Source organism: Haliotis asinina, chromosome 9, assembly GCF_037392515.1.
Source record: "Haliotis asinina isolate JCU_RB_2024 chromosome 9, JCU_Hal_asi_v2, whole genome shotgun sequence".
In the NCBI taxonomy this organism is placed as follows: domain Eukaryota; kingdom Metazoa; phylum Mollusca; class Gastropoda; order Lepetellida; family Haliotidae; genus Haliotis; species Haliotis asinina.
The window spans coordinates 39,956,063-39,976,066 of record NC_090288.1 but is presented as its reverse complement, the minus strand read 5'-3'; the positions used below and the strand labels follow the sequence as shown (position 1 = coordinate 39,976,066).

General features: G+C 38.9%; 1 protein-coding gene across 2 annotated transcripts in view; it reads left to right on the top strand.

Annotated features, from left to right (window-relative positions):
- Positions 1–18,093, top strand: part of LOC137297118 (TBC1 domain family member 30-like) — a 125,202-nt gene extending 107,109 nt beyond the window's left edge. The window contains exons 4-11 of one of the 2 annotated variants that reach the window (XM_067829111.1): positions 6,204–6,329; positions 8,798–8,983; positions 9,342–9,510; positions 11,057–11,228; positions 12,987–13,092; positions 13,564–13,789; positions 14,184–14,372; positions 14,952–18,093. In XM_067829111.1, the coding sequence (XP_067685212.1) occupies positions 6,204–6,329; positions 8,798–8,983; positions 9,342–9,510; positions 11,057–11,228; positions 12,987–13,092; positions 13,564–13,789; positions 14,184–14,372; positions 14,952–16,048 (2,271 nt within the window). In that variant the 3' untranslated portion in view covers positions 16,049–18,093. The remainder of the gene's footprint in view (positions 1–6,203; positions 6,330–8,797; positions 8,984–9,341; positions 9,511–11,056; positions 11,229–12,986; positions 13,093–13,563; positions 13,790–14,183; positions 14,373–14,951) is intronic. The other variant, XM_067829112.1, reaches the window with a different exon arrangement.
- The last annotated feature ends 1,911 nt before the right edge of the window (positions 18,094–20,004 follow it).

The following is a 20,004-nucleotide window of genomic DNA, read 5'->3' as shown; positions in this document are numbered from 1 at the left end:
ATTATAGCACATTCTGTTGAGTTTCCAATTGCTCTGAATCGATCGCTTAGATGCTTTGTCTCTGAAACTTTCCTGCCGTGTGTACACAGTGTTCCTGTATCGATCTTGAAAATGTCAAAGAAATGTGCCAATTTTACTCTGTAAGAGACGTGTTAGATTTTCCTTTTCATGCATGGATTTGGTGGACAGATTTATTGCCGTTTTCTGAGCTGAATTGTACAATTATAGCTGATTCCTGTCACATTTATCTCTCGTGTTTGGATTCTTAAAAAAAGGGAATTCGGAGATTTTTTGTATTAACGGAAAGCTGTCCCCGTGCTGTGTGAATCTATGGCGTTGTAAATCTACCTGCTAATGTCATTTCACCAAAAACATTTCATCTTGTATTGCCAGGAGACAAAAATTGTTAAAAGTAATTACTCGTTTAATTTTTATCTTCACGAAAATCTCAGTGTCAACAGTGGCAACAGTGCCCCTGAAATGTCAGTTATGCAAACTTACATTTGCAGAAATTCTGCTAGTATTCATTAAAAACTCTAAAAGCTGATGTACAGTATGGTTCAAAATTATTGAGAATAGCTAAAGCATTTCATATTATTAAACGAGAACAAATCAGATAAAATTGAATGTATTGTGAAAGTGAACTGACCTTTTCATGTTGTGTAGGTAACAATTTAATATTTTATCAAGTCTCCTTGAGCTTCACGGCACAGTCTAAGACGGGTAGGCATACTTCCTATCAGAGAGGTTAGTGTCTCGTGAGTTATGCTGTCCCAGTATCGGACCACCTCTCTCTTCATGTCTTCAATTTTTGTCAACCCCTTTTGATTCACACATTCCTTCATCATCCCCCAAATGTTCTCAATGGGATTTAAGTCAGGACTATATGCAGGAAATGGCAATGCAGTCACATTTTTCTCCTGAAACCACTGCTTGGCATGTTTTGCGGTGTGTTTAGGATAATTATCTTGCTGCAAAATCCAGTCATTTCCATAAAACACATGTGCACTTGGAAGGAGAAAATTATCTAATATGTTAGTGTAGCGTTGACTTGTCAGATTTCCCTCAAACACAAACACCGGGGTCGTTCCTAATAAGGATATCCCTGCCCATACATGAAACTTTGGGCTGTATTTAGGTCGTCGATACAACGGTGCTGACGCAGACTTTGTCCATATTTTCACATTATTGGGATATACCCATATTGAGCTTTCATCAGTAAAAACCACATTTTCCCAGTCAAAGTTTTCATGTGCCAAACACCACTCAACACGCCTGTCTTTATGTTCTTGTTTCATGAGAGGAGAAGGAATTCCAGTCTTTTTCTCCCATCCAAGATCAATCAAATTTCTTCTAACTGTAGATTTTGATACAACTGTTGATCCCCTTTCTATCATTTCATACCTGATGTTGGAGATGCTTGCCCTTTGCTTTTTAGACGCTAAAATTCCCAGCCGGACGCGATCTGAGAAGTCCAATTTTCTGGGTCTCCCTGCTCCTTTCTGGTGCCCAAAATCCTTTCCCTCTTTAAAATTCTTCCTAATTCTATACACAGTAGAAAGAGGAGTTCCTGTTCTCTCTGCCAATGTATTTACATCATCAATTCCTTGATTACACAACTCAAAAATCAACCTTCTTTTATCTTCAGCAGACATTGTTGACAGTGCTGAGGAAAATGACGTCTGCTACAAATTCAGGGGAGGTAACTCTAATTGTACTATACTCAGTAGGCCAAGATGAGTTACCTCCCTTATACCATTACTTAGTTTTAAGTATCAGTGAATCAGTTGAGGTGTTAGGATAGCTCAAAGTAAGAAGAAAAATTCTCAATAATTATGAACCAGACTATATATAAGACATTGAGGTGAGATAATATTATGATGATTTTTAAGGAGATAAAAGTGCCCATGGCAAACCTGATAGTGGAGAGTGGAAATTTTCATTGGTAGTCTCTTTAAACTGAAGCACATTAAGTCATTAGAATTTATGATCAGCATTCATTATAGACGGGCTAACAGTGGCCATCGTCAGGTTGTTGTTGACAACCAAAATAGAAATGATTGATTGCAAGTTATTTACAAACAGACTTTAATGTGTTCGTGTTCTATAGATCAGGGGGTTGTGGCAAATTGTCCACAAATGTTTATATTCATAACCCCATAATTGCAAAATCATGTTAGCTCATTATGTAATATATTGATTCACAGATTGTTTTTTGTCATTACTACACAAAAGTGTCCCCCACTGTGATATTGCTTGAATATTGCTAAAAGTGTAAAACCATACTCACTCACAAGATCACTGACATTCTCCATCTTTTCAAAGCCAATCTGAAGTCTATTAATGGAGGTGGCCTTAAACATTTTACCTAGTCAACCTTTCAAATGCCACAGAATCATATGCATTCGTCATGAAAATATAATAGATAAGATAATATATACCACAATTCACACATTCCGGCATGTCCTTAACAATTATCACCATTCAAGACACAGATTTGCTGGCCATCAACAACTAGAGCAAGGCCATGTTGCCAGAAACAGAGTTCACTTCCCATATAATCTGTCTTCTAGTCATCTTTCAAAGGTAATTTCAAAGTCAGCCAGTCTTGATTGTCCCCATTTGTATGTAAAATGCAAAATTAGAATGGCGTTAACGTACAACATAGTTTTTAGCATCTTGATGAACAAGCATGAAGAACATGAATACATGGATTTGTTGATCAGAAGATATGTTTTGTCAATTTCAGAATCTAGCATGGCTAACTTTCCATGTAATGGTTGTTTATAATGCACAGATGTTTAAGCTGTATTCTGCCAATACCACTAGCTTATGATCTCATACTTTCACTCAGACTTCCAATATTTGCCCTGCTGAGATGCCTTTTTTGGAGGACCCTTGAAGGTCCGGGATAGAAAGAGCCTTCAGCTTGCCATAAAAGGCACTGTGCTTGTCATAAAAGGCAGCTAATGGAATCGGGTTATCATTCTCTCACATGTTTGACATGTGTTATTGGTTCCCAATTGCGCAGATTAATGCTAATGCTTTTGATCACTGGATTGTGTAGTCCAGACTTCATTATATACAGACTGCCTCCATATGGCTGGAATATTGCCGAGTGCAGCGTAAAACTAAACTCACTCACTCCTTTTGGGGGAGATCCAGCAAAAAGCATCTGTTTTCACTTCACAAAGAAATTTTAATGCTAAGATGAGTATAACTTCCTCACTTTAACGGTGACAACAGTCAAAGCACTAAGATGACATTGTTGAATAACAGCCTAAAGAGGCTATCCCTATGTACATGAATATGTCTCTTCAATACCTTTGTCTGAGATTTCACCGAGATAGGTCAGATCTCCTTGTGTGTGACTGAGTCATTAATATCCATGTTCAAGTTTAATCCTCAGAAATTCACATGGCCAGGAGGATCAATAGGTTGCAAGATTCACATTGATTTTCTTGTGTATCCATTTGTGAAATTGGCATGTGAAAAACTGCTTCCAGAAGAAATCTTGATTGACACATTCTGTATGGTGACTTTACTCTGTACCAGTGTTTGACGTCAAAATGAAATGGGATTGAAAAATGATCTAAAGTCAGGGTTAATTAATATCAGAAAGTCATGTACATGAAAGAAGGATTTCAAACATGACCAGATTTACAAGGAGACTGAAATAGGTTGGATCATTAACTGTTGATTAAACTCTCCTGGTTGGTAGTGGAAGGAGGCAAGAGGTTGAAGCATTAGATCTTCATGTCATAAGACCTGGTCCAGCACACTAAAAGTTCATTCCTAGACCCTCTGCTATATTCTTATGAAGGTATCAATGATAGCTGTACTTATAACAGGGGTACAATTTGTGTAGCCAAATCCTTGTGTCTCCCGCAGTGATATTGCTGAAATATTGCTGAAAGTTGCTGTAAAACTAAATTCACCCACTGTAATCATAGCCACACACACACTTCGGACTTTGTTTCGCAGCCACACAGTGATATAACTAGAATAGTGTTCTTAGCCACTCGTACACTCACAGCAACCCCAGCTGTTGAGAGGATGCTACCAACTGGTTCGGGTGCTCACACAGGCTGTCCCCTTGCTTGTCTTGTATGGGTGTGGACTTGTACTGGTGACAGCAAGCCATGGCAGGAATATTGCTGACTTCAGCAAACTTATTTATTATTTTAATAAATGTTTTACCTTTGCAATGACACATGTTTAACATACCAAGTAATCAGTTTTGATACTTGGATGTGCAGTAGTAGACAGTATTACACAGGTTCTTGGTCTGAAATAACAGATAAATCCCCAGCTGCGATCTTCTACAGAACACTGTCAATCAAACACCACATAAACTCATCCCAGACATAAAAAGTTCACATCTGAGCCTTTGGGGCGGAGGATGTTTTTATCATTCTTGCCTCAAGTGTTAATATTACCATTAATGTCTAATTAGATTAATTTTCTACTTCCTAGAGTGACTCTTGGAAGGATCTCCTTGACAGTTGATGAAGTACGGTCTGTGTCCAGCTTCAGGCAATTCATTCATTGTTGTCCATTATTCATTACTTGTGATCTTTAACAGAACTATGGTGCACTGTTGGTGCCATAATCGGTTATTATAAGTTGTAACCCTTATTTCATCTCGGAGTCATGGGTTCAAATACAAGATTATGATTCTTGGTTTGTTTACACCTTGCTCTGATAATTTTGTCCTGTGGATGGAAATGTTTTACCTGGTGACACAGTATATTTAGTGATGTTAAAAGATTTAGCATATTTTGATAGGGTTATATCTTTAACAAAGCTATGTTACACGGTTGATGGTATAATTAGGAGATAAACATACTGTGTTGGAAAATAGGGATATATAACGAAATTATAACAGCTCTAAATTTGATTTAAAACCAAACACAAAGCACTATAATTCTTGGTTTCTTGGTACTCGGTTTGTCTAAACCGTAGCTTGATAATTATGTTCTTGGTTATCTTGCTTAGCTGTAAAACATTTACTACTTGTCTCAAACATGCTGTTGCAGTAATCAACAACTGACAGGAATATATCTGTACATCACAAATTAAGACAGATATAACCAAAGTTTGTTCAAAATGACCTTCAACCCAACCGAAATATTTTAGTCAACAGCTCCTTTGTCAAGATGGTGCTTTTGTGTGATGTGTGATGACTGCTTCAAGATACTATCCCAAGAAGACTCTAGGGTTAGGCTTGAGCCCGGTTCTTCAAGGCGATCGTAGCACTATGACACTCCCATAGCTTAACATTGACTTTGGACTATTGTAGTGCGATGATCGCCTTGAGGAACGGGGCCCAGGTCTTCAGCATCCAATGCTTGTCATAAGAGGCATGTAATACATCTTGGTGGTAGCACTCCAATTTGCTTGATGCAAGACAGTTGTATGGACCAATGTTCACCCTTTCAATCACTGGATTGTCTTGTTCAGACTCTATTTTACATACAGACAGTGCTTATATAGGAATATTTCTGGATGTGTCATTGAACAAGAAGGAGAAGGCTGCAGTAACTTGGTGTGCCTTGTGGTTGCAATAGTTGTATACTCCCCAGCGAGTTGAGATTGATTTTCAATGATTGAGGGCTTTTATACCACCCTGAGCATGTACTAGTTATGTATACTTTGTACATATCTTATAATAATGATAATGATACCAATAATTGAACAACAGAGACAAATGAAAAGGCTAAGGTATCACTGAAAACGAAAAATCTGTTTCATTGCAATGGGGGTTTTATATAAGCGCCAAGCAATCTGAATATTTGACATTTTGAGAGTTTTGTGGCAGTTTCATTTCACTTCAAATAATATGTTTTTGAACTTTATCATTTTCATTTCAATCTTGTTTGTGAAAGTTTGATGAACTAGAATTGCAACATTATTTGACCTTCAGGAAATTGTTTTTGTGTTTCAGAAAGTTATTTCATTTGCAGAATTAGAAAGAAAACTAGATCTAAATACAAAGGTCTGGTTGTTAAGAAGTCTTGGGATCAAACAGCAGTTTGGGTGTGCACTTCCATGCACTTTCAATTTGGTGACTTTAACAAGGAAAGATGCTTGCAAAGATTTCTTTTACAAATTATAGAAAATGGCTGATGTCTTCGAGGATGACACAAATGATTAGTGGGAAGTGCAGGATCTGACTTAAAAGCGTGTCTGTTCTGCTGCAGGTCTGGCTCAGTCTGGCTAATCACTACATCAAAGACCTGAAGATTGACTGGGAGAAAACTGTGAGATTTGCCTTCAATGAGAGAAGCAACCCAGATGATGACAAGCTGGGACTGCAGATAGTGAAGGTATGGATGACTCACTTCCAGCTGAAGATGTGTGCAAGAGGTGCTTGGTCTTGGGTTTGACTTCCTAGATTTATTTTGGGAATGATTCTTGGTTTGTTGAGTTAATGGGCTAGCCTACTGGGTTAAAGTGACCCTCATTGTGTGCGGCACATGGGTAAGGTGTATGAAGGTCCGGGGTTAGAACAGGTATTCAGCAACCCATGCTTACTGTAAAAGGTGACTGAGCTTGTCGTAAGAGGGGACTAAGAGGATTGGGCTCACTGACTTGGTTGGCACATGTCATCGGTTCATGCTGTTGATCACTGGATTGTCTGGTCCAGACTCGATTATTTACAGACCGCCACCATATAGCTGGAATATTGCTGAGTGCGGCGTAAAACTAAACTCACTCACTCATTTCTGTGTCCATTGCTTTGATGTTGATAAATCTCACTCACTCCCACATACATAGTGTTAAGAAAGTTTGTGTAACAGAGCTCTAGGCAACACTAGACAAATTGTGGTGCTGATATTACTTGCATGGCCACAGGCTCCCTGGAGATGGGAACATTGTATTGGCCCAGCTGGAAATGCGTGGAGATGTTTCTTCAGGACCAGCACACATGAAAATCAATCCGTCCTCGTCACACCATTATAGATTTGTTTAGTTTGGCAATGAAATCGGAGCTGTTGGAAGTGTCTGGAAAAACCACACTTCCTGAGCAATGTTATTTGTTAAAAACATGTTTTAAAAGAAACAGACTTTTATGGTTTTACTCTGAATGCAGCTTTAGAGACTGAGTACAGTTCAGCATTGTATATATTTAGTTATGTCTAACATCTCTGACCTGTGAAGGTCCTGGGGTGGAATAGGCCTTCAACAACCCATGCTTGCCATAAAAGGTGACTATGCTTGTTGTAAGAGGCGACTAACAGGATCGGGTGGTCTGACTGACTTGGTTGACATATGTCATCAGTTCCCAATTGTGGAGATCTATGCTTATGTTGTTGATCACTGGATTGTCTGTTTCAAATTGGTTGCATCCTCTTACTAAGAGTTAACTTCATGACTTGTCACTTAGGCTTGTGAAGCATAATTGTTCCTGATGTCAATCATGGGAATGGCTCTCTTGTATGTGATAATCTCGGTGCTTAGACTGTCGCAAGTCAACACAGACAGACGAGTTATGATCACCAGAGCGCTAAGGTCCCTTGTAAAGAACAATCTTAGCGGTAAGGTCATCATACAGCACACCTCACAGAGGTCTCATAAACAACAGAAAACAGCTTGCTGGAAGTACACGGTATTCCCGTCAATAGGGTCCTTATTCCTGAATTTGATTCTAGCCAATGACTTTAAGAAGTTTATAGGGCTACGAATGTTTCAGGGATAGTTAGCCAGTTTAGGAATGCAGCGATCACCTTAGTGCTAAGATTATACTGTACAACAGCACCCTGTAATTTTGCTGAGTGAATTGCCTAGGATGACACAAAAGAAGTCTGTCGTATTCCTTTGGCAAGATGTCTCCAGGAATTGGCTAATGCTTAGATGAGTAGGTCAAGGTGTGATTTGACAGCCCCTGGATTACTGTCTCAGCTAGAGGCCACATAGCAGCGTGTTAAAGGATTATTTTGGTGGATGTCCTTGGTGTGGGAAATAATGAGTTCTGTAATTATGAGCTGGGGAATGTAGGGTTATATGATACTTGTTAAATGATGACCCATTGAGAACTGTGTTATCATTTGAAAATCAAATCTTTTTGGCTTCTGTAAAATTATGTGCAGGTGCTTGTTCCAATATAGGCACAGATTGGTTTCACTCTTTCAGAAGGGAGGTGGGATAGCCTGGTGGTTAGTGTTTGCTTGTCTCACCCAAACCTGGATCTGGTTCCCCACATTGGTACAATGTGTGAAGCCCATCACTGTGATGTTGTGAGATTTCTAAAAGTGACATAAAACACATTCATTCTCACTGGGACCCATGAAATTTCCGGGATAGGTGAGGTCTTCAGTAACCCATGCGACTATGGGGATTGATGGTCACTCGGTAACTTGGTTGACATGGGTCATCGGTTCCAGATCGATGCTCTTGCTATTGATCACTGGATTGTCTGGTCCAGACTCTATTATTTACGGACCACCGAGATATAGCTGGAATATTGCTGAGTGCAGCATAAACTAAACTTACTTATTCTTGGAGGAGACAGTCTAAAGGAACACACTGACAGAGAGCGAGTTTGATTCTATGCTGCTGTCATCATAGCTTTACACGTTTTACCCATGTGGGCAACTGAACCTGGGTCTTTCAAGTGACAAGCAAACCAACTAAGTTATCCCACCTCTGGTTGAACAGTGTAGCATTGAATCTTTGATTTGAAATACTATTAAGGCCCAGACTTAATTTCCTAAGTAATTTTATTGAATCAGTTGCGACATGTGTCGGACACACTGGAATTACGTTTGTGTACGATATTGGTTGTGGTTGTCAGGACCTGCATCGGACAGGGTGCAGCAGCTACAGCGGCCAGGACAACGAGCAGGACCGGGCAGTGTTGAAACGGGTCCTCCTGGCGTATGCCAGGTGGAACAAACGGGTTGGCTACTGTCAAGGTTTCAACGTCATAGCTGCCCTGCTGTTGGACGTCATGGACAGGAAGGAGGATGATGCTCTCATGGTGAGTTAGGGTTTGAGGATGCCTGTGTATCACAACAGCATGTTGTGTTGCTCGTAATATTAGGTTTAATATTGTGTACATCATGCTTAGATCAGACAAATTAAAAGTTTCTCACAAAGTCTAAAGGCAGGAGGGGAAAGGAAATATTTTAGAAATATTGTCAAAATAAGACGTCATGTGTAATATGGTAAATAATATCAGGCATTATATATTGCTCATACCAGTCATAATATCAAGCTAGTCTTGACCAAATTTATCTACTTTCATTTAGTCGGTTGGCATGGTGGTATTAAGCAAACACAAACAAGCAAGCAATGACAAAAGGAGGACTTCAGTTCACTGTCATGATATTTTACAGGTGATGATTTACTTGATTGACCATGTGCTTCCTGAGAGCTACTTTGCCAACAACCTGCGTGCCTTGTCTGTAGATATGGCTGTGTTCCGTGACCTGCTTCGCTTCACCTACCCACACCTGGCCAAACATCTCAACCACCTGCAGAATGCTGCTCAAGATATTACCACAGGTAGACTGAACAGTAACTTGCACAACACTGCTCAGGTAGACGGAAATATTTCCAGCAGAATCAACACATTACTTGCTGCTTGTGATGTTTTTAAAGGTCACATGCAACGTAAAACACAACTTTGCAGATTCTGGTACCTTTCGGTATGCACTTACCGAAACAAATCATAAAAAATGCCAATTCAACCTATAAAGTTGAAAAAAACGCGATGAAAAAAAAGCCCGCGAAATCAGAGTTCAAACATTTCACTAAATTCCCCCCAGCGCTGGGGGGAAAACTGGTTTCAACAGCTGTGCTGCGCTGCGTCCATAACGCATGCGCAGTGAATAGGTTCGCGGAGCTTGAAACAGTATGCATGCCCAGCGTCTGAGGTCGTGAGCAGTAGTCTAATCTTGGTTGTGTACACAAACAAGTAAATGATCTACTCGTTAAGTAAAACAAACTTGTTGATTGTGGTAAGCAGTCTCTGTCACAGAGAAAGCTCAGTGTCTGGTTTATTCACACCTAGATGTCTGCCTGCCTGTCTGCTAAAGACAACATGCAGTACACAGCTTCAATCATTGACCACGGGCAATTTGAACTTAACACCTATTAGAGTATACGACATAAAGAAAATACGTTGATTTATGACTCGCGCACCCGAGTCCCGTCTCTGCCACATTATGTAATTCGGCACGTGTGATACACATGACATGTTTTTATGTCTGTGGGTTGCAAACAAACTACATTCACTTTTTTCGGATGACTTGATCTGACGGAAACTGGTGTAAACTCTTGTCAGTTTCAAGTCCTGCCTTGTACTTGGACGGATGACAGATTCCAGCCACGCTGTTGTTTACCATCTCTACTGATGTGATTTTTGATTGGATCGAGCGCAAATTCAGAGAACATGTATTTTCCAAACCCAACATCTCTATATACATTCTTCATGGATAACGACTTGTTTTAGTGTATATGATTTTGTTTGACAACAGTATATGAATGCATACTGAAACGACGCATCAAGTACACAAAAAGAAGTTGTTATCCATAAAGAATCTTACTTTCTTGTGACTGGCTATACTTCTAAAATGCCCATCAAACAGATCATCTGTCTGTACACACAATGAACCCTCACCAGATCAGCAAATGAAACAGCCAATCAGAATCCGTCGTTACACTTGAGTGCACATCCAGGTGCTAAGACTGGGTTCGGTCTCCCGAGGGCTTCGTTTCGGGGGAAGTAAGCCCTAGTACAAAATATTGCACTTTTGAATCGCGATTGTACGCTTATAATTTTGTTTATTTGTTTTTTTAAAGCAGCAATGTATGTTATATGTCATGAATAAGTGATAAATGTGTTTTAATCATGTTTGATTTTTTGGTTTCATGTGACCTTTAAGTAATGAAAGCAGTGGAATACAATTAACATACCTGGATTATCAAGAAGCTGAATTGTGCACATGAACACAGATTGTCTCTCCCATAGAAAAATACTTCTATCCTCTGAGGTCCTATGTTCATGCAGGCTTGGAATGTTTGCTTGTCATGCTATTTTGCTATTCAGGTGCCTGCTACGAGCCTCCCTTGACTAACGTGTTCACCATGCAGTGGTTCCTGACTCTGTTTGCGACCTGTCTTCCAAAGTCCATCGTGCTGCGGGTTTGGGACTCGATCCTCCTGGAAGGCTCAGAGATCCTTCTGCGCACTGCACTCACAATATGGGGAAAACTGGCAAGGTGAGAAGCTTTGAGTTTGTTGATGTACTAGGGCTCCTGATGTGTGTCACTTGACTTGTGCATCAATAATGCAAGTTTCTCTTTATTACGGAAATGATCAGGGGCTCCTTTCACAAAGCGACGTTACCTAAGGTTAAGCTTAAATAAGGCAATACCTTAGAGCAGTGTTAAAGAATGAGAAGTAAAGGTAACCTTAGTTAAGGTTGTTTCGCGAAAGGAGCTCCTGGGTACCCTTTATATGTAGAAATTCCCAGAACAAAAGTCATGGTTGATGGCAGCTATATAGTATTCCCAGAAATTATTGAGAATCATGTTGCGTCATGTAACTCATTACGTTTATTAACTTCTGGCGTTTTACTTACATAAACATGTTAAAACATCATCCTTTTACAGTCTCAGTCTTGTTTTAGTACTTTGTTAGACCTCCTCGCTCAGCAATGCATGCCTGAATACGCCTAGGCACACTACCCATCAAAGTTTGTAGGTAATCGTGTGACAGGGTATCCCAATATTGGACCACCTCGGCCTTCGTATCTTCAATATTTCTCAGTCCCTTTTGGTTTATTCTGTCCTTCATGACTACCCACACATTCTCAATTGGGTTTAGGTCTGGGCTGTAACTGGGCCAGTCTAAAACTTGAACATTATCGCCCGACAACCACTGTTTTGTGTAGCGCGCAGTGTGTTTTGGGTCATTATCATGCTGGAAAATCCAGTCATCCTCATACAATGTTTGTGCTGTCGGAAGAAGGTGACCATTTAGAATGTCAGCGTATCTTTCTTTTGTCAAGTTTCCCGTGAAAACACACAATGGCGTCACTCCGCGAGCCGATATGCCATCCCACATGTGAAACTTCGGGCTATGTTTTGGTCGCTGGTAGATAGGTTTGACAGTATCTTTGGTCCAAATTTTCACACAATTAGGGAAAAGCCAAACAGAACTGTCATCCGAAAAGAAAACATTATCCCAATCTTGATTTTCATGAGCCCGACACCAGTTTAAACGTTTTTCCTTTTGTGCATCTTTCATCAACGACAAGGGAATTCCACGTTTTTTCACCCAATTAAGTCTCTGTAATTCCTGCCTAACTGTTTCATTGCATACCTGAGGATTTCATTTCTGATGTTCTCAACACTTTTCAATTTGCCCCTACTCACAGGCGATCCACAACACTGAATTTCCTAGGCCGACCTGCCCCTGCTTTGTGCTCTATCCCGGTTCCTGTTTGAATATTCTTCAAAGTTCTGTATACTGTAGACAGAGGAATACCATGTCTACAAGCTAACACTTTAGCATCAGCCTCGCCCCTTTCAAAATCATCTAGAATGAGCTTTCTTTTCTCTCTTGCTATAAATTCTGCCATGTCAACACAGGAAGCAGTCTGCTCATACAAGGGAGATAACTCTTGACGTAATGAGCTGCCTTCAAGAGTTGTCTCCCTTATTTAGTATGCTTAGTGCATAGTGAAAGCCCTTTTTCCAATCTTAGCATCATTAGAAAAAAGATTTTCTCAATAATTTCTGGGAACACTGTACCAACTAGACCCAGCATGCCCTTAAACAAGGCACTTCCAGTCCCTTACCACATACATAAATGGCCCTTGACACAGATTACCATTAAAAGTTTTGACCTTTCAGCTTAATAGAAACAAACCAACCTCCAACTGCATGAATTTCAAAGAAACTGCTCCATGGTTTTAAGAAAGGACCAAAGTTGAACATTATGGGTGTCATGTTATCTTGTGTGTGTTCCTACAGGAGAATCAAGTCAGTGGCTAGTGCAGATGAGTTCTACACCCTAATGGGGGACCTTGCAGCAGACATGATCCAGGGAACTATCTTCAATGCTGATGATTTCATTAAAGTAAGAGGGCTTCTTTCCTAATGCTGTAAATCATGAAATTGGTGCAACCATTAGGTCAATACCTGTATCGGACCAAGTTTGTTTGTTCAAGACGTCACAAATCACACTCAGTATAGTGGTTATAAACTTTGTGGCAGAGATATACAACATTCAATGTATTATTAAAATCATGTCTATAAAAAAAGTTGCATTTTTTTGCTCTTCAGTATAAAGAAAACAAACACGAATGCTTACTTTTGAAATTTCCGTTTCTTTTGCTGTTCAGTATATTCACAAGTCAGGTGAGCTTATGCTGTATATGGTTTCCTATAACGATAAAGAAGTAATGGTGAATAGTAACAAAACTCACAAAGTCCTCATGGTCCCTTTTATTCTCTAAATTGTTTTCGTCACAATATGGCAGAGATATTGCAGATGTGACATTAACTTGCTCACTCTTATGGATAAAAATTACCTGATGTTCTCTTTCAGTCCATCTACTCCCTGTCTCCATTCCCCTTCCCTCAGCTGAGTGAGTTACGGGAAAAGTACACATACAACATCCGCCCCTTCACCAATACCGCCAACACTAGCAAGAAGAGTGGGTCTCGTGTGGCCAAGAATGTCCTTTACAGTGATGAGGATGACCTGGACGATGAAGACATTGAGGCCATCACCTGCTTCCAGGGCTTCGTGCCGCAGGGCATGAAAGGACGGGGTATGTGTCTGAAAACTGAAAGAATAATACCACCATATGAAGCATACAAATTGTACCATGATATGTATTGAATTGTAGCCCCACAGTATGGTAACAGATTTATTCCATCACAAGCAATGTAAAAGACGAGTATATGGATGACAACTTCTTTTTTTTTTCTGTCCTCTGGGATTTGTTTGTATATATATGTACTTGCCTTCTCCCTGTAAATACTGGTATATATAATAGGTTGTGTACTCCTGTCTCTATCACCTGAAGAAGGGGCAAGAAGTATGCTAGAAATGTAAAAACTTAAGAGAGTGAACATATGGATGACAACTTCTAAATGCCTCTCCCTGGAATATTGCTGAAAGCGGTGTAAAACCTTAATCACTTGGTTTCTGCTCTGTTTCAGGTGATGGTGACCTAGGTTCTGGGTCGGCTGACATCTCAGCCCTTGGCCCAGGAGCTTACGGTATACACCCTGATGCCCAGGGCGCCGGGCCAGTCTACATGGAGAGGATGTGCACCGATATTGGCAGTCTGAAGAAACAGTATGAGAAGCTCCGACTTCGACAGAGACAGGCGCACATCATTATATCCGGTAAGGCTTGTAATTATGTTAGGATAGTTCACTGGTGTCTATAAATATCAGAAGTAACTTCAGGCCATACAAAGTCAGAAAGAAAACCAACAAAATGCGGACTTTAAGATTCAACCCAGGAGTAAATACCTTACTGTGTGTATTGTATGGCGTGTATGAAGATATGAAACATATGCGGATATGGCACGTGTGTGAAATGTTTCAGGGCTTCTTCTTGTCAGACAATTCAAACAGACCCGTGAAGGTTCCGGGGTAGAATAGGCCTTCAGCAACCCATGCTTGCTATTAAAGGCTCAGCTTGTCGTAAGAGGCGACTAACGGGATCGGGTGGTCAGGCTAGCTGACTTGGTTGACACATGTCATCGGTTCCCAAGTACGCAGATCGATGCTCATGTTGTTGATCACTGGATTGTCTGGTCCAGACTCGATTATTTACAGACCGCCGCCATATAGCTGTAATATTGCTGAGTGCGGCGTAAAACTAAACTCACTCACTCACTCACTCAACAATTCAAACAAAAAAAGTTTTCTTTGTTCATGTACTTCAAAATCAAAGACATTTGTCATTTTCTCCACCAGCTGCATCTGCAAGACAGACACCAAAGCCTAAAGCAACTGTCTTGGTTCCGAAGATCGAGAGTCCGCTGGCCATGAACCATCTGTTTATAGGAAAACATGCTGGAGGTCGTAACAGACTGGTAGCTGAAGGACCTAAGATTGTCTCTGTGTTCAACCACTGTGAGAAATATCCTCAACTGGGAGGAACAAACAGAAGGGAAAAACGTTCCAGTTCTGCCAAATCTGAACCCAAACGTGAGAGTTTCAGTAGTTGCGGAACATCGGAGGACATGAATGAGAGTGTGAGTCGCGACAGGGAAGGTAGTGAAGGAGAGATGCCCTTGTCGAGTCCAGATATTATGCAAGGAGAGGATCTGGACTCATCCCAGTTTGATACTTCTGGAAGCCTCGAGGAGAAAACTGAGGAGAATGTCAATAATAATGCCAGTGTTAACATGGTCAGTGATGCAGGACCAGTTTCTAGTGATTCTGTAGATCGGAAGATGATACCTGCAGATGCAGATGCATGGTCAAATGGTGCAGACATCATTTCAGGGTCCAATGAAACGCTGTGTTCTCAGCCAGACATGACAGTTAGTGATGTGAGAAAGGATTCACTGCGTTTTGATCGAGGAGGAATGAGTGATTCAGTGACAGAAGATTACCCAGGAACCAGATGTAAGGATTCATTTGATAAGGAAAATTTGAAAATGGACAAATATTCCCGACCTAAGCCAGACCTTAGGTTAAAATTCACTCCAAGGAATTCAAGTACATCAGAGTCTGATACTGGTCTTAGTCCGAATCAGATGCACACGGATATGCTCACAAAATTTGTTTATATTGCCAGTAAACAGCACAATAACAAAACGAAAAGCTCAAGATCGTCGTCTTCATCGTCACAGTCAACCACACCTACCAACCCGGATGTATCCAATTCAGTCAAGCCCTCATCCCCAACCAAACCTTTCAAGCCTTTCCCAATGAAACAGCTGAACTCAAACCGAGCCAAAAATGGACTAAAACTGGGGTTATACACAAGCTCCACCCTACAGCAGCTGGAGAAACAGGGGAAGCGATCTCAGGGGTCTTTCTTCAAAGTCAAGAATGCTTCATGATGCAATGGCACAACAGAGCAAGTCCAGAATGGTATTCTACTCAAAGGAAGCAAAGGACCACCCATTCATATGGTGAAAAAAATTCCAAGTGATCCTTAACCTTTTTTGAGTAGTATATAATGTATAAATGATGCAGTGGCTGAAAGTTATGTTTAAAGCTACATGTAAATATTTTTGATTGCTGTTATGGGTTATACTGCTCACAGGCACAATGGATATGTCAGGAAGTTTAAAGGTGGCTTTGTGATTAAAGTGTGTGAGCATGATCGATTACTGGAAAACATGGAAAACAGCAAAATAAATCAAGATTGTATTAATGCTTTACAGTTGTTGTTTTTTTTCTGTCATCTGGTTTTCATTTCAGGGATTAGGCAATTTGTATAACCGAGTTAGGACTTTGTAAATATGATCCAATGCATGTTACAGTGCTTAATCCATCTCAGAAATCCATGGGCCAAAATTGTAGCATAGAAATGGGACAATCAGGGAATTTCAGCATGTCAATCTTCTGCTTGTACAGAGAGACTCATTCATATTAGGATCCGAGATTACCCAGCTGTACAAATTACTGAGTAATTCATTTTTATTATCATTAATGTATATGTGGAGGGTCTGAATTATCAGACAAATAATCATCATAATCACCTGGTTATATATCAAAAGAATAAATGTTTGTCTTGGTACAGGCATTTTCATATTATTGATGAGTTATTTCCCTTGTATTAGAGATTGAAAATTTGAACTGGAACAAAAAGATAAAAGTGAAAATGGAATTTTAATCTCATTTGGAAGATGAAATTATTCAATTTAACCATCATCAAGTAAGAATGATATGGTATAGGATCTGTCCAAGTATATATAGTTGTATGATTTACAGAATCTATTTATTAATACATAACCAGAAACACAATGGGTGAATGAATCTTGTTTTTAGGTATTATTTCTTTTTTGAAATTTGCTTAACTAATGAATCCTTGATCATGTTTTGTTTTGGTAATAGCTCGATATTCTCTATGTATGTTGAAATCAAATTTTGTCATTGGGATAAATGATTACATGAATTTTTTTTTGTACAGTTTCTTTTAGTTTTGCATGAAACAAAGGAATGTTAAGCTGTAACTAGTTGTATTCTCTTTATGATGCAAACACTTGGTGATACCCAAGGGACGTCTAACAATGAAAGTGTACATAATGCATATGTATAAATGAAATTGCAGACCCAGTTAAAAGCATTTATTTTCTTAAGGTGTGAGAGGAGAATCATTGATGTGATATATCAGCATCAGGAATGAATATGGCAATAACATATATCAGTTTTGATGATTGTGATTGTCCATGGCAAATGGAAATATACATAATGTTTTATTAACATGCATAAATGTGTATGTGTGTCTTGTTATTTACACTTTGCTAACTTTCAAGTTGTAATCTCTCCTTGCTCAATTCCAACTCTTTGGCTTGTCATTTGCCACACCACAGAAGTTTTTCTTAGCAATCAGCAAAAGTTATTCAAAATGTCTTTCTTTCTACGTTTTCTTTGTTTGTATTATTTGTATGAACCACTGATTAAAAAAGGGTATGTTATTGCTTTTTACCAGAGAAATTTGCAGTTGAAAAAGATCTGATCATATACATGTATTCTGTGAATTATTGTGTACAGGTGACATGAGATCTATCTTATTTATGTGCAGCAATGAATTCCTCAAAATGAAATACTAATGAATTTATATTAAGAAATTCAAAGTAATTGACAGAAAGGAATTTTTAGAAAATCTGTATGTACAGTAAGTTAAATGTAAACATACAGAAGGATCTACCAAGGCAGTTGTATCAGCATACTAAGTTTTGTTGAGTTTATGTAGAAAACATATACGTAATGAGACAAAATTACAAACTGTAAAATAGATACATGTCAGTAATAGTTTTGTTATGTTTGAATTGTGCAATAAGTTGTCATTTTCAGCTCAGCCTGTTGTGATGTACAGTCACTTTGTAGTTACCAGAAAGATGATACCATTACTGAGCTAATTAAAAACTTAAGAACAGTTGACAATATTTGGATTGATAAGTGAGTTAGCCTCCTGACTAAAGCGTTTGCTTGTCACGCTCAAGGAATGGGTTCGATTTTCCACATGGGGATACCTGAAATGGGTTTCACAGATTTCACCATCATGATATTACTGGAATATTGCTTTTGAAAAAATTCACTCACTAGATTTATAAGAATAAGTTCTCACTGTCAGTCACTGGATGGTCTGAGCTAAACCATTAGGAGCCTGCTAAAACATCTGCGTGCCCTGTCTAACAATCACTGTCTTCTTCAGCATGATTGAAAGTAATTATAATTTTGTGGTCCTTTTGGTGGTTTATAAAAGAGGATGCAGTTAACTGAAATTTACAACTAATTTAAACATTTAAATCAATTTCATAGAACACAAGTTACACAGTGGGAAGGAAGGGAAAGTGCATCGTCTAGTGGTTACAGTGTTTGCTCTTTAATGCTTGGTTTTGATTGGTGATTTGTGTGAAGCACATTTCTGGTGTGATGCACAATTATATTGCAGCGAGGTTTGGTATCAGTAAGAGATTTGACTATAAAAACACAGGCTGAGACACAGCAAAGTTTACCATGACATTAACACAGTATTATGTCTGAACATCTGTAAATTTAGACCCGTGTTTTGTTTATTTATTATACATATTTCCACTATGAATGTAACCATAACGTTGCTCAAGATGTCTGAAACATATACCCTTTTTTTGTTAAAACATATGCATAGAGGTTTAGCTTGAAACATACAGTCATGTTTCTTTTGTTAATATACTAGACAAATAATTAGGGATATATGTGAATGATGAATGGATCGATCACTGACTTGCTGATAAAATATCAATCCCTAGCATATTTTGTCCAGTATATATATACTCATGAAAACAAGTAAGGGAGCATATGAATGTACAAGTGTTGCATTATTCTTTTCCAGGTGCCTTCACAAGGTGTGAATTGAACTGTGGGTGAAAACTTTGAAATAAATAAAAGAACACTTTCATGTGTTTCCTTACATGTTTCCATGAGTATAATTGTTGTTGATGGTATAATATTCTCTAGTATTGGTTCCAGTGACTTTTTTGTGTGGTATAGTAATATACTGGGAGAAAGTTGCAGCATGTAATTTTGCAAACTGTTATTATAATCTATTCCAGCCATAACCATTGGTACAGATATTGAGTTGACTTTGAGGTTAATGCATATTGTAATTCTATGTATGGCCATAGGAAAGAGAGAAATAAGTCCCATGTGTTAGTGGCTGAAAAATTTGTGTTCATTCATGGTAGCATGTATTGGTATAATTTTGACAAGGGAAGATAACTCTTTAAAGTGCCCAGTAGAATATTTTATAAGGTATTCTTATGGATTTAGAAATTGTTTGTCACCTGTTGTTTTCATGGCCTAACAGATTTACATTCACTATGTAACCTGTTAGGCCATGAAAATCTCATTTCTGGATTCAGATCTGTCCTTTACTAAACCTTGACAAACTGTCTGAGCAATCATTACATTACATGGTGTAGTGAGACAATCAAATATAATTTCAGACTATTTGTTTTGGTGCATTTGTATTTTAAGTTTATATACAAGACACATGAAATTTGCAGTAAGTAAGGACGTAGAACAAATATTATGAAGATTTTCTAACAAGATGTTTGAGTGACTCTCCATGTGTGCATTAGCGATTGTGTCGGGTAGCCTAGTGGTTAAAGTGTTCAGTCATCACACATAAGGCCTTGTTTGATCCCTTCACATGACTAAAATGTGTGAGGCTTATTTCTGATGTCCCTCAACATAATATAGCTGAATGGGGCATAAATTAAAAATTATTCAGATCGTTTAGTACATAGCAGTCAAGGTTTCATTAATTGGGTTTAGTTTCACGCACATTAAAATGAAATGTGGT